Below are 16,844 nucleotides of genomic sequence, written 5' to 3'. Positions count from 1 at the left end.
GTTGATTGTTCTATAATTTAGTTGTAATTCCAGTTTGGTCCTGGGAAGAGGTGAAAGTGTAACCTACTTTGCTGCCGTCTTGGGTCCCCTCAATATTTTATTTATCTTTTAATGTTATTTCTTGTATCACTGAGCATACAGAATATAGATATATATGTAACTATATGTATACAGAGACTATATATATATATGTATATATGTATGTATGTATATACATATATATATGGAGAGAGAGAAAGAGAGAGAGAGAGAATACATACCTTTGGTGTTTTTCTTAGAAAAATTGCCAGACGCTCACCTAAATTTTTTTTCTAGAATGTTTGTGAACCATCACACTTTTAAGATTTTCTTTTCTCAACTGATACACAGATTAAGAGTCTTCACCCCACCCCTCAGGTCTTTCTGGATGTAGGAATGGGTGAAGGACTAGAACCCAGATTGGCAAGTAAATTGGAAAGAAGAATCAGTAGGGAATACAGCTCTAGAGACTTCAGAGATCAGTGATTAAAACAAGATTCTGCCCACACCTCCTGGCAAGAGACAGCTTGTCAGGGTGGGCCACCAGGAGTCAGGAGTGTCCTTGGGTCCCCTCCCACTCCTCTGCTTTGAAGATGGCCTCAGATCCACAGGTGAGAGAGCAGCTTCATACTCAGGCCTCAGCTATTCAGACTACTGCTTCTAGAACTCATAAAATATACCAGCTATCGGTGGGGCTTTGAAGTTTGCAAAGTGCTTTCAAATGAATTATGTAGTTGTTACTGAAACAACACATTTGTATTCTGAGTTCCTTTTTCTTATAAATTGGTAGAGTTTCTTTGTACACTCTGGATAAGAGTCCTATATACCTGAGTATCTCCTCCCACTCTATGGCTTCTCTTTTCAATCTCAATGCTATCTTTTGATAAAAAAAGTTCCTATTTTTAATATACTCCAAATAACCAAATTTTTATGGTTAGTCCTTTTTATGTCCTGATGAAACATCAATATTTTTATTTCGTTAAAAATTTTTGAACAAATTTAGTAAAATACAGTTGACACATGATAAGCTGCATAAAATTGAAATGTATGATTTGTTAAACTTTTGGGAGTGATAGACTATGTACATTATCTCAATTGTGATGATAGTACCATGGCTGAATACATATGTTAGAATATCAACTTTAATAGTATGATAATATTTTATCCTATGAAAGTATTCTAATTTGCTTTCCATTCTTCTAACATTGAGCAATAATTTTTTTTCCTTTTTTTCCCGTCATAAAAAAAATACCTCTATTTAGTGTCATAGGCATGCAAGAGCATAGATGAGAAAATAATGGCTATGCTTTGTGGAAGACAAGATTGCGTTAGGTTGCTTGGCAATGCCATCATGTGAAGAAAGAATAGCAAGAGAGTTGCACGGGATGATGAGGAACACTCAAGCTGCGCTGTGCTTCAGTAATGAGCTGTCATGTGTTGTGATGTACAGTTCTTAAGTGATAAAGTATGCAAGCAGCATAGCAAAGGGTGCTGGCTTAGGGTGGTGACAGCTGCCTGCTTTGGGAGAAATTGACTGAAGCCTGCAAGAAAGGACCTTTCTCTTCTTAAATATGGCTTTTAATTACATTTTTCTAAAATAATCAGAAAATATTTGTGCATAAAGTAAGATTTGTTCTATAGTTCCAGGTTCTACTCCCCACAGATAAGTCCTGGGACAATTTTGGCATGTAACCTTTTAGACATTTTCTATGCATAGTTTTATATACATATAAACTATACAAAATGCACACATCACTTGTTTTTTAAAAACAGGACTGTGTTAAAAATAACGCTTGGCTACTTGCTCTTTTCACTTACTATCTTGTGGTCCCCTTTGCATGTCGATGTGCCACAGGGGGGCCCACTCCCCACCTTCTCAAAACACAGTTCAGCGTGCAGCAGATATGACCCAGTCTCAGTCTCAACACCTGTAGCCACCAAGACAGCTGGCAGAGACCACGATGCAGAATGGCTGGCAAAAATGACACAATCCCCCTCTACAGCAGGCTTTGCCCTTGTTCCCAGGCAACTGCACTTCCAGCCCCTCAGGTGCCTCCCCCCTGCCTCTCCTCCAGGCCACACCTCAGAAGCCTACAGAAGCCCAGCAAGTCAAGTAGGTGAGTGAGGCCTGCTCAGAGGGGGAGTATCGCAACTGTAAGAAGCAGAGGGCACTAGCCCTGCATGACCGCCCCCACTCACACCATTACTCACACACATCCCCCTGTAAAGAGGGAATATTGCCAGAGCTCTAAATTTTCCTTGAACAGGCCATGAGGAGCCAGAAAAGACCTTCGGAAGCTAGAAATCCAAATTTTTATGAGAAATCTTCTAATCCTCAAATGCCAGCAACTATGTGTTTTGAACGTATCTAGGTCTTTACCTTTTATTTTTAAAATAAACTTTATTTTTTAGAATGCCTTTAGACTTACAGAAAAATGGCAAAGATAGTAGAGAGTTTCAATCTACCCTATACTCAGTTTTCCCTGTTATTAACATTTTACATTAGTGTGGTGTATTTGTCACATTTAATGAGCCAATATTAATACATTAACAGTTTATTCAGATTTCTTTAGTTTTTATCTCATGTCCCTTTTCTGTTCAAGGATCTCATCCAGGATAGAATATTACATTTAGTTGTCATGTGTTTCAGGCTCCTCTTAGCGGTGACAGTCTCAGGCTTCCCTTGTTTCTGATGACCTTGACAGTTTTGAGGATTTCTGGTCAGGTATTTTGTAGAATGTCCCTCAATTTGGCTTTTCTGATATTTTTCTCATGATTAGACAGAGGTTATGCATTTTCAAGAGAAGGCCACAGAAGTGCCATTCTCATCACATCATATGAAGGACACATCCTATCAACATAAATTATCACATTTGATGTTGACTTTGATCACCTAAATGAGGTAATGTTTGTCAGGTCTCTCCACTGTAAGGTTACTCATTTCTCCCCTTTTCCATACTGAAGTCTATGAAAGGAAGTTACCATGCACAGCCCACACTTAAAGACTGGGGAGTTATGCTTTACCTCCTTGTGGACAATGCCTCTCCATAAATTATTTGGGATTCTTCTCCACATAATCTTTCATAACCAACTCCTACCTACCTTTTTGGCTTCCTCCAGCTACTCCCTCTCTCCCTGGCTCCAGACTCATCATACTGCAGATCATCACTTGCAGATCCTCGATGGTACCATTCTTTCTCTAGTCTCTTTGTTCTTGAAATTGCTGCTCTGTATGCCTGGATAGCTCTCCCTTGCATGTTCAATTGCTCTTTAACCTTCAAGACCACTCAAGCGCCCTGCACTCCAGGAAGTCCTTCCAGAACACAGTCTGCATTCAGAGGCTTTCCTCTGAGTCCCAAAATACCCTGTGTAAGTCCCCATCATGGCATTCACTGTCTTTAATTTATTGATTGTTTTAAGAAAGCGAGGGGAAGGGAGAAGGAAAAACATTGACTTGTTGTTCCACTTATTTATGTATCCATTGGTTGATTCTAGTTTGTGCCCTAACCTGGTACTGAACTGGCAACCTTGGTGAATCAGGATGATGCTCTAACCAACTGAGCTACCGGACCAGGGCATTAATCCTTATTGTTCATTCTTACCACTCTTGCCTGAGAATTCAAGAGCAGGGACTTTTTTTTTTTTAATTAAATTTTTTCCAATGGGGCTGTCTTTACTCATCTTTCCCCTGTGCCTGTATGGTTCACTTAATCAATGACACTTAATCAATGTTTTTTTGAAGGAATGAACTAAAAAAACTTTCAGAATCCCAACTATGAAATTCCTTTTTTGAATTTCCAGTCCTTTTGTCTTGTCAACAATCACCATATTCTGCCTTGTATTATGGTTACTTGGGTGCTTGTCTTTCTCATTTTAACAAACTCTAGTGCCCTTCAAGAGCTGGGATCATGTTTTGTTTTTCATGTAGTTTCATGATGTTTCTTGCTGCCTTTGTCTTTCCTGTACTTTCTAGGAAAGTGTCTTGCACAAAATTGGTGTTTAATAAATCTTTTTGGAATGGTGAATGAGTTAATGAACAAATAAATGACCCTGCCTGTAAATGTAATTGGTAAGAATAAATTACACAAGGAAAGGAAGGATAATGGACTGGAAAATAAATGGTAGAATTTTCACACTAAATGAAGTTGATTTGTAATACATTATCTCGTAAGAAATTATTTCCAAATTTTGTGTCCAAATAATATTATATTTTTATTTGAGTGGAGAAATTTAAAAACACCACTATATTCTAAATGGTAAAAGGCCACTTTCACAAATCTGTAACAACAGAAAGGAGAGTCAAGCCAGATTTAGCTCTTAGATGGAACTTTCCCCAGAAAGATATACCCTGTTACTCTTGAAGATATCTGATTAGTGTATAACATAACATATGTTTCTTTCTCCCCTTTAAAGACCAAAGGGTTCAAATCCAAAATTTTTTAACTTGCATTTTTCTCTATAGTAAAATATAAGTTTTCTAATTGTCCACTGTTGGGGAGAAATGAACAAAAACCAATCATTCTGAAAGGAAAAATAATTCCTTACAGCAAGATATATTACCATTATCCTCAACACCAAATTGAACTGCTGCAGAAGAACCTCATTTAGAGAAATTTGAATTAGGAGAAATCTGAATTACCTTTTTCTCTACCGAAAAGTACACTTCATGAAGTCTATTTTTCAATTACTAGCATTTGATTAGAACAACCTGTAGAGGGCGTCCTTGCACCAAGAGCCATAGGGGTTTGCGCTATACTAAGGGAAAAAAAAAAAAAAAAAAAAAAAAAACGCAACCAATTAAAACCACACTTTCTGCAGTCAAGGATAACGTCTGTTGTGTTTCGAAATTGTCTTTAACTTGGAGACAATTGGCATTGCAATGCTAAAGTGCTTTAAAGATTTCCCAGTGTATAAAAATATATAAAGAATATTCTCTGAAATAAAAACTAACGAAATTTTTGAAAAGAGGTTAACTTTATTTTAAAGGGAGAATGGTTGTGAAGCTTTGAATTCCCAGCCTTAAGTATGATTTACTTATCAGTATAAGGTATAGCAGCTAAGAGCATGTGCTTTGAAATCAGAGCAAATGGCATTTGAACACTAACTCTGTCACTTACTACATAGGTAACTACAGTCAACTTACAGGACTTTTTTGAACCTTGTTTCCCCATCAATAAAAATAAAAATAAAAATATTTATTGCACCTACTTAAAGAGTTGTGAGGATTAAATAAGTATTTCAAATAAAAGTACTTTTAAAATTAAGACACTGCAAGTTCAAATTGTCATAGACATCTATTTATCTTCTAAGATCAACAACTGGACAGCTGAAAACATTTCATAACTGGAACTGCATACTCTGTTCGTTTTAGTAACTTCTAATGACCTAACATTTATTTAATTCAATGTATGCACATGCTCAGCTTCTCCTCTGCTGTTTCTGTTTGGTTTCCCCTCTGGAAGTGTCTGCTACTCTACAAAGCACGAAGTGCAACACCACTCCAGCCCAGGCTCTCAGTCATTGAGGCATTTGTCTCATCACCTGGGTGCTAAAGAACAAAGAGAAGTAAACAACTCTTTTCTGAGTCTGAATCTTACTTAAAAAAATAAATAAATAACCCAAACCTTTTGCTTCTGTTTTCTTTGCTCCTCCAAGGAATTAGGTAGGGGGAAAGTTAAGTTCTTTCCGGGGTCGGGTGGGTGTGTTAGGCTGGAGCTCACCGCCCGCCAACTACTCTTCCCACAGGCAGGGCCAGAGCCTTGGTCTTGTCCTCAAGCGCCTGTGATTTCAATACCAGAGAGTTCCTCCAAGTTTTTTGAAACACCAGAAAATATGAAGGTATTCACAACTCTTGGGAGCCCTGCCCTGTGGGGTCAGGGACTTCTGCCATCCAGAGCCTGGGGAACTCTTCCAGGAGCCGCCGGGAGGGTTAAAGCACCCTCCCTCGTGCCCGAAAAGTGCGTAAGGAAAGCCCTGCGCCCGAGTCAAGACCAGTGCCTGCCATCAGGGCACCAATGGACACTGGAGTCTCGGGTTTTAAGTGCATGGGAACACGCAAATGTCAGCGTAGCGCCGATTACAGAGGATAGGGTTTGCAGAGAGAGGAATGATAGACGGGAAGGCAGAAGTGGAAGAGTATACGCCTTCACTTAGCACCCGGGGAGAAATGGGAGTTGTCCTTGTCTTCATCATCATTATCATTGGCGCTCAGTCAAGCCCTGAGAGCTCAGCTCACCCCATTTTCCTCCATCCTTGCCTCGCCTGGCTGGAGGAACAAAAGAGCGTAATCCCAGGAGTCCCTCTAAACACCCTTTTCCGCAACCGCCTACACCAGGCGCCCCTTTGCACTCGCTCGCACTCGCCCCACTGCCGTCTAAACTCAGCCTTCAGGGTACCGCCCCTCCCCGCCCCGCCCCGCCCCGCCCCGCGCCCCGCAGCGCCCACCAGTGGCAGCCGGCTGGGCTTCGTCACCCCTTGCACGCACCCCACCGGCGCCCGCCCTTCCCGCTCTTCCTTTCTCGCTGTATTTAACCCTCTGACTGTTGGCCTCGCCGTGCGTGCTGGCATCTGCGGCTTTGCCAGCCCTGCGTCTCTGCTGTCCCCTCTCCCTCCGGCGCCCCCTCCTCTTATCCAGCCCGCGCCCGCTCTTTCCCTCCCTCCTCCTCTGGTTCCCCCGAGCTCACTCGCACGGGCGCGGGAGGCTACGCGCTCAGCCGTCTAAGCGGGAACAGCTCCGGTTGAGCGGGACCTTAACCGCTGCAGGTTGCGGTAGGTGCTGCAGAAAGAGCTTCAGCGGCGAGAGCCACCAGCAAGGAGGTCCGGAGTACCATGGCTCAAAGAAGAGCCTTCCCCGCAGCCGCGCTCGGGCTTTGGAGCATCCTCCCGTACCTGCTGGTGCTGCGGGCAGAGGTCGGGCAGCCGCGGGAGGAAAGCCTGTACCTGTGGATCGATGCTCACCAGGCGAGAGTGCTCATAGGTAAGGTTCTAGAGCCCAGCACTTTCCTCTGCCTGTGCTTTTCACTGTTTCAAACTCTTCTATTAAAGAAAGATCGACGCATGCATTCAGTACGTTTTAAAAACTTAATTTCCAAAGGAAGATTGCTCCCCGTTCTAATTAGCTATTTTCCACCTGAAAGCATATAAACTCACTCAGGAAACCTAGGCTGATCTCATGCTCTGATCGTGCTGTTGCTAGTTCCTACAATCCCGTTTTTAGGTGGACCCAGCATTTATTAGCATCAGTTAACTCCACGTCCAGTCCTTATCCCTGAAAGTATGTGCCTGTTGGCATCATTCTTATCACATCGAGAAGGAAATTACTTGATACCAAGGCAGGTGCTTTGTGAAAAAAAAAATGACCCATACTAATTTTTTGGTGTTCTTCTTGCATGCAGTTGCTGATTTGGATTCTTTTAAGTCCACCTAGTTTGATAGTTTTGTTTATTTTTTTTAAAAAACAAACCAGGATTTGAAGAGGATATCCTGATTGTTTCAGAGGGGAAAATGGCCCCTTTCACGCATGATTTCAGAAAAGCACAACAGAGAATGCCAGCTATTCCTGTCAATATCCATTCCATGAATTTTACCTGGCAAGCTGCAGGACAGGTAAGTTGTGATAACCAGAACAGGTGGAGAAAATTACCCTGTAATATTTCCACTGTCTGATGGCAGGTAGAAATAATACTGTATAGTGTGTAGCCTGGTACATTTTTATAATTTTTAAGAGTGATTTTGCATCTGATCTCCAAAGCAAATAAAGAATTAACTCTCATTTAATTAAACATGTCACATAAATTAAGGATTCCCAAAAGAAAAGGGTAATAAGCAAAATGCCCAAGTTCACTATTTTGGTAAGACTCAGGGTCTTCAGACTGAGGGAATATAAAGATCTCAAGTACTAACATCACTTCTTTCTGTGATTATTGACATTAAAATTTAACAATATTTAAAGGGCTCTTTTTTCTTAGCATATACTAATCACTTATGACATTTCTACTTTACAACCAATTTTAAAGCCTATAAGTATTTTTGACATTGAGCATTTGAAAAAATTGGTATGATGAATGTTATTCACTGGAATGAGGCGAATGCTATATATTTCTGGTAGAAGTTCACAGACTCAGAAAGAACATTTGTAAAATATTTCAGGCTATTGACTTTTTAAAGTTACCATTTAAATATTTTATATGGAAAAAGAAAACTGCAATTGCAATATATTTTATAAAGAAGTATTCCTTTTATTTCTTAGCATATTAGCTGCTTTTATATGATACCTTTTGTACAGTTTCAGTATCTCATAAATGACCTCTAGTGACAAATGGTAAGTAATAAATTCTTCTGCTCATTATTTGTTAAAATGTGTCTACTATGAAAATCATTGTAATTTTAACTAAAATCACATTTTCAGGACTTTTTTCCTGAAATCACTGAAATGGATATTTTCATGAAGAATGTGATCCAGAAAAAAAAATACTTTATAAAAAGTAACATTTTGAATTGAGAAACCACTTTGTTTCCCTTGAATTACCTGTTCCTGTCTCTTTTCCCTCAGATCTGTTCTCTCATCTTTCTTTTCTAAAGTAGATCAAATCTAAACTCTTTGACACTCCATTGTTGCTGAGAGAGAGATGTTGAGAGAGAGAGAGAGAGAGAGATGTTGAGAGAGAGAGAGAGAGAGAGAGATGTTTTGTATCCACTAAAGTTCATAGCAAGAAGGCCATGTATTCTGATACCCCCATTTTGCAGATAAGTTCACTGAGGCTTGTACTGCTCTATAGGGAGATTATTGCTTTTCTCCCTACAATTTCCTCTTTATAGGTACTTTATGGACAATTCATTTTGGAATACTGTAAAACCAGTAATAAATCAATAAGTGGACTTTATTATTTTTTTGTTTCACTTGAATCTGTTTACTTGTGTTTGACTGGTGTCACATGGGATCAATATTAATTCTATGGGGGTTTTTTAAAAACATTTTCTTTACCTATAGTTTTATGGATTCATAAAATCCATAAGGTAGCTTGACTTGCGGCCCTTCCTAGCTGAAAGAGTTTGATACCTATTGGAGAAGCTGAAGATGTCAATAGCTCTTATTTATTTATTATCTATTTATTCATTTTTTTATCTGAGTTTATCTTCCAAAGAATGGAATTTGAAGCAAAGCTCAAATTTCATGTTATCTACCCTGTTGCTTTATAGCATAGTGTGTATTTGCAAACATTGGCATATTATTGAGTACAAAATGGATTGCCAATCAAACAGCCTCAGGAATATTGCTGTTGGGGATTAGAGAAGATGGTAGAACTGGCATGAAGATGAAGCTTCTAGCATCTTCTCTCTCCTGTTTGGGTGTTGATTACCCATGTGGATTGTTTCGTTAGGCAGGACAGTGTTAGTATCTCAATTAAATGATCTCCCTCTCTGTGCTCAGTTAGCTCTGGATAGGTTACCACAGGTGGCGTGAAATGTGGTGTCTGGCTGTGAAATGGGGAGGAGGGTAGTGAGGGGGCAGGATCGTTACAAGGCCAAACAGCAAGATGCTTTAAAATATTATTTAAATTTGACCCATTTTATTCAAAGTTATGTGATCCTAGCATCATAATTTTTGAAATATATGGAGATTTTGTAGATGGGAAAAACAATGACTTCAATTACTAATTAAATGTTTTGAAAGGCATCTCTGGCTAAAGCCAAACCACATCAACACATCTACATGGAAAATGAAAAGTTTATTCCATGATCTAGTTATTTCATCCAAATGATATCAAACATTTAGGGATTTTAACACATGCACAACACATAGCTGATTAATGAAAATTTAAGCTTAATATTTAAGTGTTTTGGTAACATGTGAAGCAAGTTAAAATAACTTTGGAATTGAACACTTCATTGAGGCAGTAGGTGTTATATACTTTCAATAAATGATTAGTCCAATAACCCAAGGTGTTCTTGAGGCCATTTAAAATAACTTTCATGTTCTACTTCAAACAAATGCAAATAAAAATTACAGCGATACTCATTTTTCCACATCAGGTTGGTCAAGTGTTTTTAAAGTGTTTAAAGTATAGTATGTGGAGAATTGTACATACTCATATGTGGCTGATGCATGTTAGCCTTTTTGCAGGGCAATTTGAATCTGATGGCAAAAGGTTTGATATAGATTCTGTGACTGGGGAATTTTACTTTCAGAGGTTCATCCTAAAGAAATAGTCATGGATATGAGTAAAAATTTAAATACGCAGGCAGACATAGGAAAAACATTTGATAAATGTCTGACCCTCCAAGGCAGCGATTTTCAACCAATGCGCCACAAGAATTTTTAAGACATTCAGTACCTACCTGATTAGTTAGGGGCATTGCCCCCTTTTCTCTTAGATTGTCAAATAAAAAAAAAAGAAATGATAACAGCCAACACAACAATACTCATTCAGTATTCAAAATTATACCTATTTTTGTTGGTCAGATTGGTAAAAATATGTATTTTTGGTGTGCTGAAGAATTTTAGTAATTAGTTAATGAGTGCCATGAGATGAAGAAGGTTGAAAATTGCTGCTCCAAGGTGTAAACATTAGTTTTATCTGCGTATATTACATTTTGTTTTTTCACAAATGTGTAATTATTTATAACTTAAAAATTATTTTATATTACATTGTGTTTAAAAAGGTGTACTTTAGAGTTTAAAGTTGTATGATGTTCTGTATTATAGTTTATGTATATTTATTATCTAGTATCATTTTTATACTACATATCATTCAACAAAATGGTAAAACAAATGGTTTTTCATGGCTGATTATAACTATGGATCCCCCAGAATTGGATCATTACCAGTACCTATTGAGATCCCCAAAAATCTGCTTTGGAAGGTTTTCCTGCTTGCAATGAAATTTACCTGACCTCTTTCTCTTCCTAAAGTCCTCATTTTCCATGGAAAGCCACTTTTATCACCCATTTAAAATACTCAGTATCTGTCATGTCCCATCTCAAGGCTTTTAGATGAGAGAATAATTTCTATTAAAGAAGCTTAGGCTTAAAGGATTTTAGTAATTAAAGAAAAGTACTCTTTTTTATTGTATGTAACTGTTAATAGTTGATATTTTTCAATGAGACATTCCTTATTCTAACTTTTCTCTGAGTTTGAGGCAGGTACGGGCCATGAGCAACCATTTTAGTTTTCTAAACTACGTACTAATTAAGCATTTTACTTGAAAAATAAGCCTTTCCAAACCTAATGGCTTTCAAATAAAATTTTAATGAGAGGTTTTGTTAGACAAATCTGAATTCTAATACTAGGACACTACTGCTGATTTCCATATGAACCAATTTAGTATAAGGCCAAAAATTTTTATTTATATAGATCATACAATAAATGTGTTTGATAAAATCTTATACAATTTATAAACATCATATAGACTTGATCTTAATAACTATAATATATTCTATCACCTGCACTGTAATGCCAAGGAACTATGAGTCTAGAACCTAGTTAATAGGGCATCCCTTTTTATGTTGAGTCTTTTAGTAGCGGTAATAGGTTTAAGCTGAGCCATCTATACTAGTTTTCCAAACTGCTTGTGACCAAATGCCTGGATTTCTGAGATGGTTGGCAAGGGTGGGGGTGAAATTGGTGTCTGTGGAACAGAAATTCTCTGGGTGAAGACAAGTGGCCAATATTAACTTCAAACCTACCACCTGGATTACTAGCACGTTCTAACCACTTGCGCCAACAGGTCCAGATCTTAGAATAAGCTCTTATCATGTATAGTGCTCACAGTTGTTTTAACCACTAGAATTCAGTGATGTGCCTTAATTTTTCTCAATTTCAGGATGTTTAAAAACAAAAATTAAAAGTGTTAGTGTCGGTATAGGAAAGGAAGATCAGAATTTTGTCTGCTGTCCTGGAGCGGTGACTGGTCATGTGGCTATTGTAGAAGAACTGATTTTATTGTATTAAACTGTAGAAATGTGCTCCTTTGTTTTATGTGCAACCATTGAAAGAAAATAGGAAATATTAGATATGCTGAAAATATAGTATATCAAGTGAAATATTTTTCAACATCTAAGGTTAATTATAAATGTGTTCATAACCCTTATTAGCTCCCTATCAATTAAAAACAAAACTTTTTGAATTATTGAAAACTGCCAAAAATAATAACAATACTAAACAAAATCAAGTCTAAAGAAAACTGGAGAACTTTGCCTGGACAGTGCTGTCTTTATGAATGATTCCTGTCAGTAGCACCCAAATTCAACTTTAAAATGAGGAAAATTCCACTGGGGGGAAAAAGTCATAAACGGGCTATTTTCCTGACAACTGACTCCCCACTCCCCCTTTTTATTTTTTTGCTAATTTAAAAGAAATAGAATTACTCTATTGTTCCTGCAATATCAACCAGATAATCCAATTCTGTTATTAAAATGCCCTTAAAGGTCTAGATAGCTTGTTTTTGCAATGTAGAGTTTGATATGATGTAACATTGGTCCCATTAAATTGGCTGCAATTTGCAGTCTCAAATTTCCCATTACACTGGTTGAGTTAAGGAGGTCGGTATTAAAATACTTTTTCCCCCTCCTTTGTCTCCTTGACAAAAATCAGAGAAAAATAATAGTGAATTTAAATTCAAGTATCTCCTCTCCCTCTTCAAAGAAACTGCCAAACCCTTAAACACCTCCTTTCAACTCTGAAGTCAGGATAACACTTATAACTACTATTGTTATTTAAATCCCTTAATGAATGCTGTCCACATTTTTTCCTAATGGAGTTATGATTGTTTTGGTAGTTACAGTCCAAGTGGCTGCATACCTTTGCACTCCTGGGATTTGCCATCATACCTTTGCCATGGTTTTATATCACCAAATGGAGGAAATGCCTTGTTCCATGGTTTCAAAGTGGGAATGTGAATATGTTTACATACCGTGGGGATGATTTTTTAAAAAGGAGGTACTTGTATCAAAAGCGCAGCTTTAAACCTTTAATGTTTAGATTGTGCTGTGCTGTGGCGTTTTGCATTGTGGTGTTGTGGACATGCCACTAGGGATCAAAGAGTAATTCTGCAGAGAGCCCATTTCATTTAGCAAAGCAGGCATGTGCCAGCCATCTGTTGTATCTGCTGATAGAAAACAGCAGTAAGTTTCTCGAACTTTTGCCAGGAAAAAAAAAAAGGCTTTATTGCTTAGAGGAGATGAGTTACAAGGTACCCTGTAAGCAACATCTGGTTCTATAGCGATTTACATGGCATAAATGTAAACTCCACTATGTCTTCCTTACACAGTGGTGTCAAGGCATGTAAACAAACCCTTTACTGCTATTGTCCGTGTTTATTCCTGACTTTAAAATGCTTGTGCAAATAAAAATCTTTTACATTGTTGTGGTGATGCAAAAGGTATGATATTCAATAAAGAATTTTGTTTTGGATTAAATTCATTTAACTTAAATGTCCCTGATGAATAGGATGGGTGTTGTAAAGGAAAAACTTTGGGGATTAAGAGTTTAGTGAAAATGCTTCATCCTGTAGTGGGAACTCTGTCTGATCAGGGCTTCTTTTGCTGCAGTAATTAAACCAACTTGCCCCACTAGCCAGCATGGGAATAAATTGGTTACATTTCCTTAGTGGACAGGGAGTCCTCTTCCCATGCAGCTTTCTGTCAGCCTCAAGCACTCATTGAATCAACAGTCACAGACACTGAGTCTCACACCATACAAAGAGGAATAAGCATGGTCCTTGCCCTCAGGGAGCTCATAGTCTGGGAAACAAAAATTCATCACACTCACTGAAATGAGGTTAGAAAGTATAGATTTGGCTGAGAGCATAAAGAAGACCACTCTTTTCCCTGCCTGGAGGAGAAAGGGAGCCAGGAGTTCTTTGCTGAGCAGGTGTTGCCTAAATTAATGTCTAAAGGTAGCTTAAGGATTCATCAGACAAATGCCTTCCAAATGGAGAGCTCAGGATGTTTAAGTGCCTGGAGGTCTTAAAGGGGAAGGTGTGTTTTAGGTCATCATGAGGGGCCTCCTATCTCATCTGAGCCGTAATAGAAATTCGGTAAAGGGGACTTCAAGGTCAAATAATGGACAAAGAGAAGATAGAAACAATTCAGGGAGGTTTCTCTCCTCTCTGCTGTGAAGAGAATGGACTGAATATTCTGAAAGTTTGTCTCCGGATGCATTAAGTCAGTCTTTGGTTTATGTGTGGGGTCAACAGTAGCTTTTCCACAACCACTTTTTAGCTCTTTTTTCTAAACTTTTGGAAGAGTTTGTGATAATATCAGCTCTAGATTAATTTTTTTTACGTGACTAGGACAGGGAACTATAAAAAATTCCTTTTTTTGAGTGCGTAGGATTTTAAAAAGTCAACTTAATTTTCTAATGGAAACTACAGCTTTGAACTTAATGTAAAACAATACTTAAATAAGAAAAATAATGTTAATTTGAAAAAGAATTAACTTATTAACTTAGCATCTATTCTCAAGTCCTATACTACTCTTTAAAGTATCATGAGAAGTATAATAAAGGGATAGAAATTACATTTGGCTGGAGATCCTTTAGATTAAATGAGAGGTTGAACACTAGAAATGATTTTTTTAAAAATAAGCTTGTTTCTTCAAGTAATCTATTTCTTCTCTTTTTAAAATTTTTTAAGGTTTTATTTATTTATTTTTAGAGAGGGGGAAGTGAAGGAGAATGAGAGGCAGAGAAATATCGATGTGTGAGAGAAACATCGTTCGGTTGCCCCACACATACCCCCAGACTGGGACCAGGGCTGCAATCTAGGCATGTGACCTGAACGGGAAATGAACCAGGGACTTTTTGGTTCACAGGCCAGCACTAGATCCACTGAGCCACACTAGCCAGGGCTCTATTTTCTTTTAAAACTTACTAATTAAAACTTGAAAGTCACAGGTCAATTTCCATTTTTTCCTGCTTTTCTCAAATAGACATATGAATGTCTATCCTTCTGAGCTGTACATTTTTTCTTCTTTTTTAATTCTTTTCTTCTTTTTTAATGAATATGATTGAAGACTCTTGGAAATTTTCAGGCATCTTTGGAACCCCATTCACCTGAACAAAATATTGCAGGGCAGCTGTGTGTTGTGGGCCTGGGACGAGGGACAGATTAGGGAGTGAGTTCTGATCTGGCAACAATGGAAAGGAAATAAACCTAGTCCTTGCCTAGCTGCTCTTGGCCAGGGCTCAGACCATGACCTGGGGGAAATGTTACCATTAAGAGCCAATTCTCTCCCCTCGAGAAAATTAGAAGCTACCTAGAGAGGCAGATGTATACAAACAGATCACCTTAATAACTCCTGCTAAGTAGTATTGTGGAAGTACTGAGGCATTCCCAGGTTATAATGAGCACACGGAGATGTTACTCTGAGCTGAGTCCGATTTGAGTTAGCCAAGCAAAAGTCTGAGAGAGGGAATGATTTTAGGAGAATGGAAACAGCTTCAGGCAAGGCACAGAGCCCAGAAATACATTATTTGAGGTGCTAGTACTTCGGTGTGGTTGGAGTGCATGCACAAAGTAGGAAGTGAAGAGTTAGGCAGGCGCTAGGTCCTAAAGACCTTTACGCAGCATAAAAGCATTCATGACTTACTCTATAAGCAATGTTAAGTCAATCCTTGAAAAAGTATAAAGCAGAGAACAATGGGGTCAGGGTTACATCTTTAGATCATCTTGGCAGCAGGATGGGAAAAAGCGTCAAGGGGAGCTGACTGTAAGGGGAGAAATCAGGTGTAAGGTACAAGATCAGGAAAAAGAGAAGGGAACAGTGGATAGGGGAAACATTTCGGAGACAACCACCTGACAGTCTTGGTGCTAGGAAGGAATGACTCGGTTCTTCCCACTCTGCTTCACTAACTTGGCTGCAGCCCTGTTAGCCTTTCTGTTCTTCCTTCCCCAAGCTTATCCCACCTGCCTTTGGCCCTTTGCACATGAAGTTTCCTCCACCTAAACACACGCCTGCCTGATTTCTGTGTGGCTTGCTTCTGCGTTTCCCCCATGTCTGATCAAATGTCGCCTCCTTTAGGAGCCTTTGCCTGACTTCCCTCTCTAAAACAACACCCTCTATCCACATTACTCTAAGTCTCCTTCTCGACAGCCTATTTTTTCATGGCACTTGATATAATGATAATAATTGATTACATTTGATTTTAATGGTTTGTTCAGTGTAAGCCTTGAGAACAAGGACTTTGTCCTGTTAATCATATAACTCCAGGCGTGGAACAGCTCCTGACACACAGTAAGTAGACAAAAACTATTTGTTGAATTGATGAATATATGACATAGGTCCCATTATTATTCCCATTTGATAGATAAAGCAACTGAGACACAGTGGAGCAAAGGAAACATGTAGTAAGTGGCAGAACTGGGATTCAAATCTAGGCAGTTAGGGATTCAATTGTAGCCCTTGCTCTGCTAAGTGCTAAATAGAGATGTTATCATAGAGCAAGCTCTGGGAACACAGAGGACGAAGCAGCTAATTTGGGCTGAGAAAGTAAGGGGAAGGCTTCACCAGAGAAGATGTAACCATAGAACTGGGACTTGAAGGACATGCATGAAGCTGTTTAATCAACTGAGGCAGGAATGAGGCACAGTAAGAAGGGCTGTCACAAGCAGAGGCAAGGGAGTTGTGCAACTGCGCCCTGGGAGAGGCTAGTGGTGCCCGGGCCTGGGGCTTGGTGGGTGGAAGGTAGGACACAGAGGGCCGAGGCGGGAGAAGGCTGGGCATTTGGTAAGGCCAGATGGAGAAACGCTAGAAGCTTTGAAATGTCACTTAACTCAATTCTGTTACATATAAGAAAAGCAGTTTGGATCACCTCCAAACTCCTTCTA

The 16,844-nt window shown here is 38.8% G+C and overlaps 1 protein-coding gene across 1 annotated transcript in view; it reads left to right on the top strand.

Moving 5' to 3' along the window:
• Nucleotides 1–6,529: 6,529 nt before the first annotated feature.
• The window catches only part of WIF1 (WNT inhibitory factor 1), an 86,537-nt gene continuing 76,222 nt past the window's right edge, over nt 6,530–16,844 (top strand). Inside the window, exons 1-2 of the mRNA XM_054580276.1 lie at nt 6,530–6,994; nt 7,484–7,623. Of these exons, the coding sequence (XP_054436251.1) occupies nt 6,847–6,994; nt 7,484–7,623 (288 nt within the window). The 5' untranslated portion in view covers nt 6,530–6,846. The remainder of the gene's footprint in view (nt 6,995–7,483; nt 7,624–16,844) is intronic.

The sequence above is a fragment of the Pteronotus mesoamericanus genome, unplaced genomic scaffold (genome assembly GCF_021234165.1).
Source record: "Pteronotus mesoamericanus isolate MK-2021 breed Mesoamerican mustached bat unplaced genomic scaffold, CSHL_Meso_final contig_56, whole genome shotgun sequence".
NCBI classification, from domain to species: Eukaryota; Metazoa; Chordata; class Mammalia; order Chiroptera; family Mormoopidae; genus Pteronotus; species Pteronotus mesoamericanus.
Note: the sequence above shows the minus strand (reverse complement) of the source record. Positions and strands in the feature narration are given on the sequence as shown.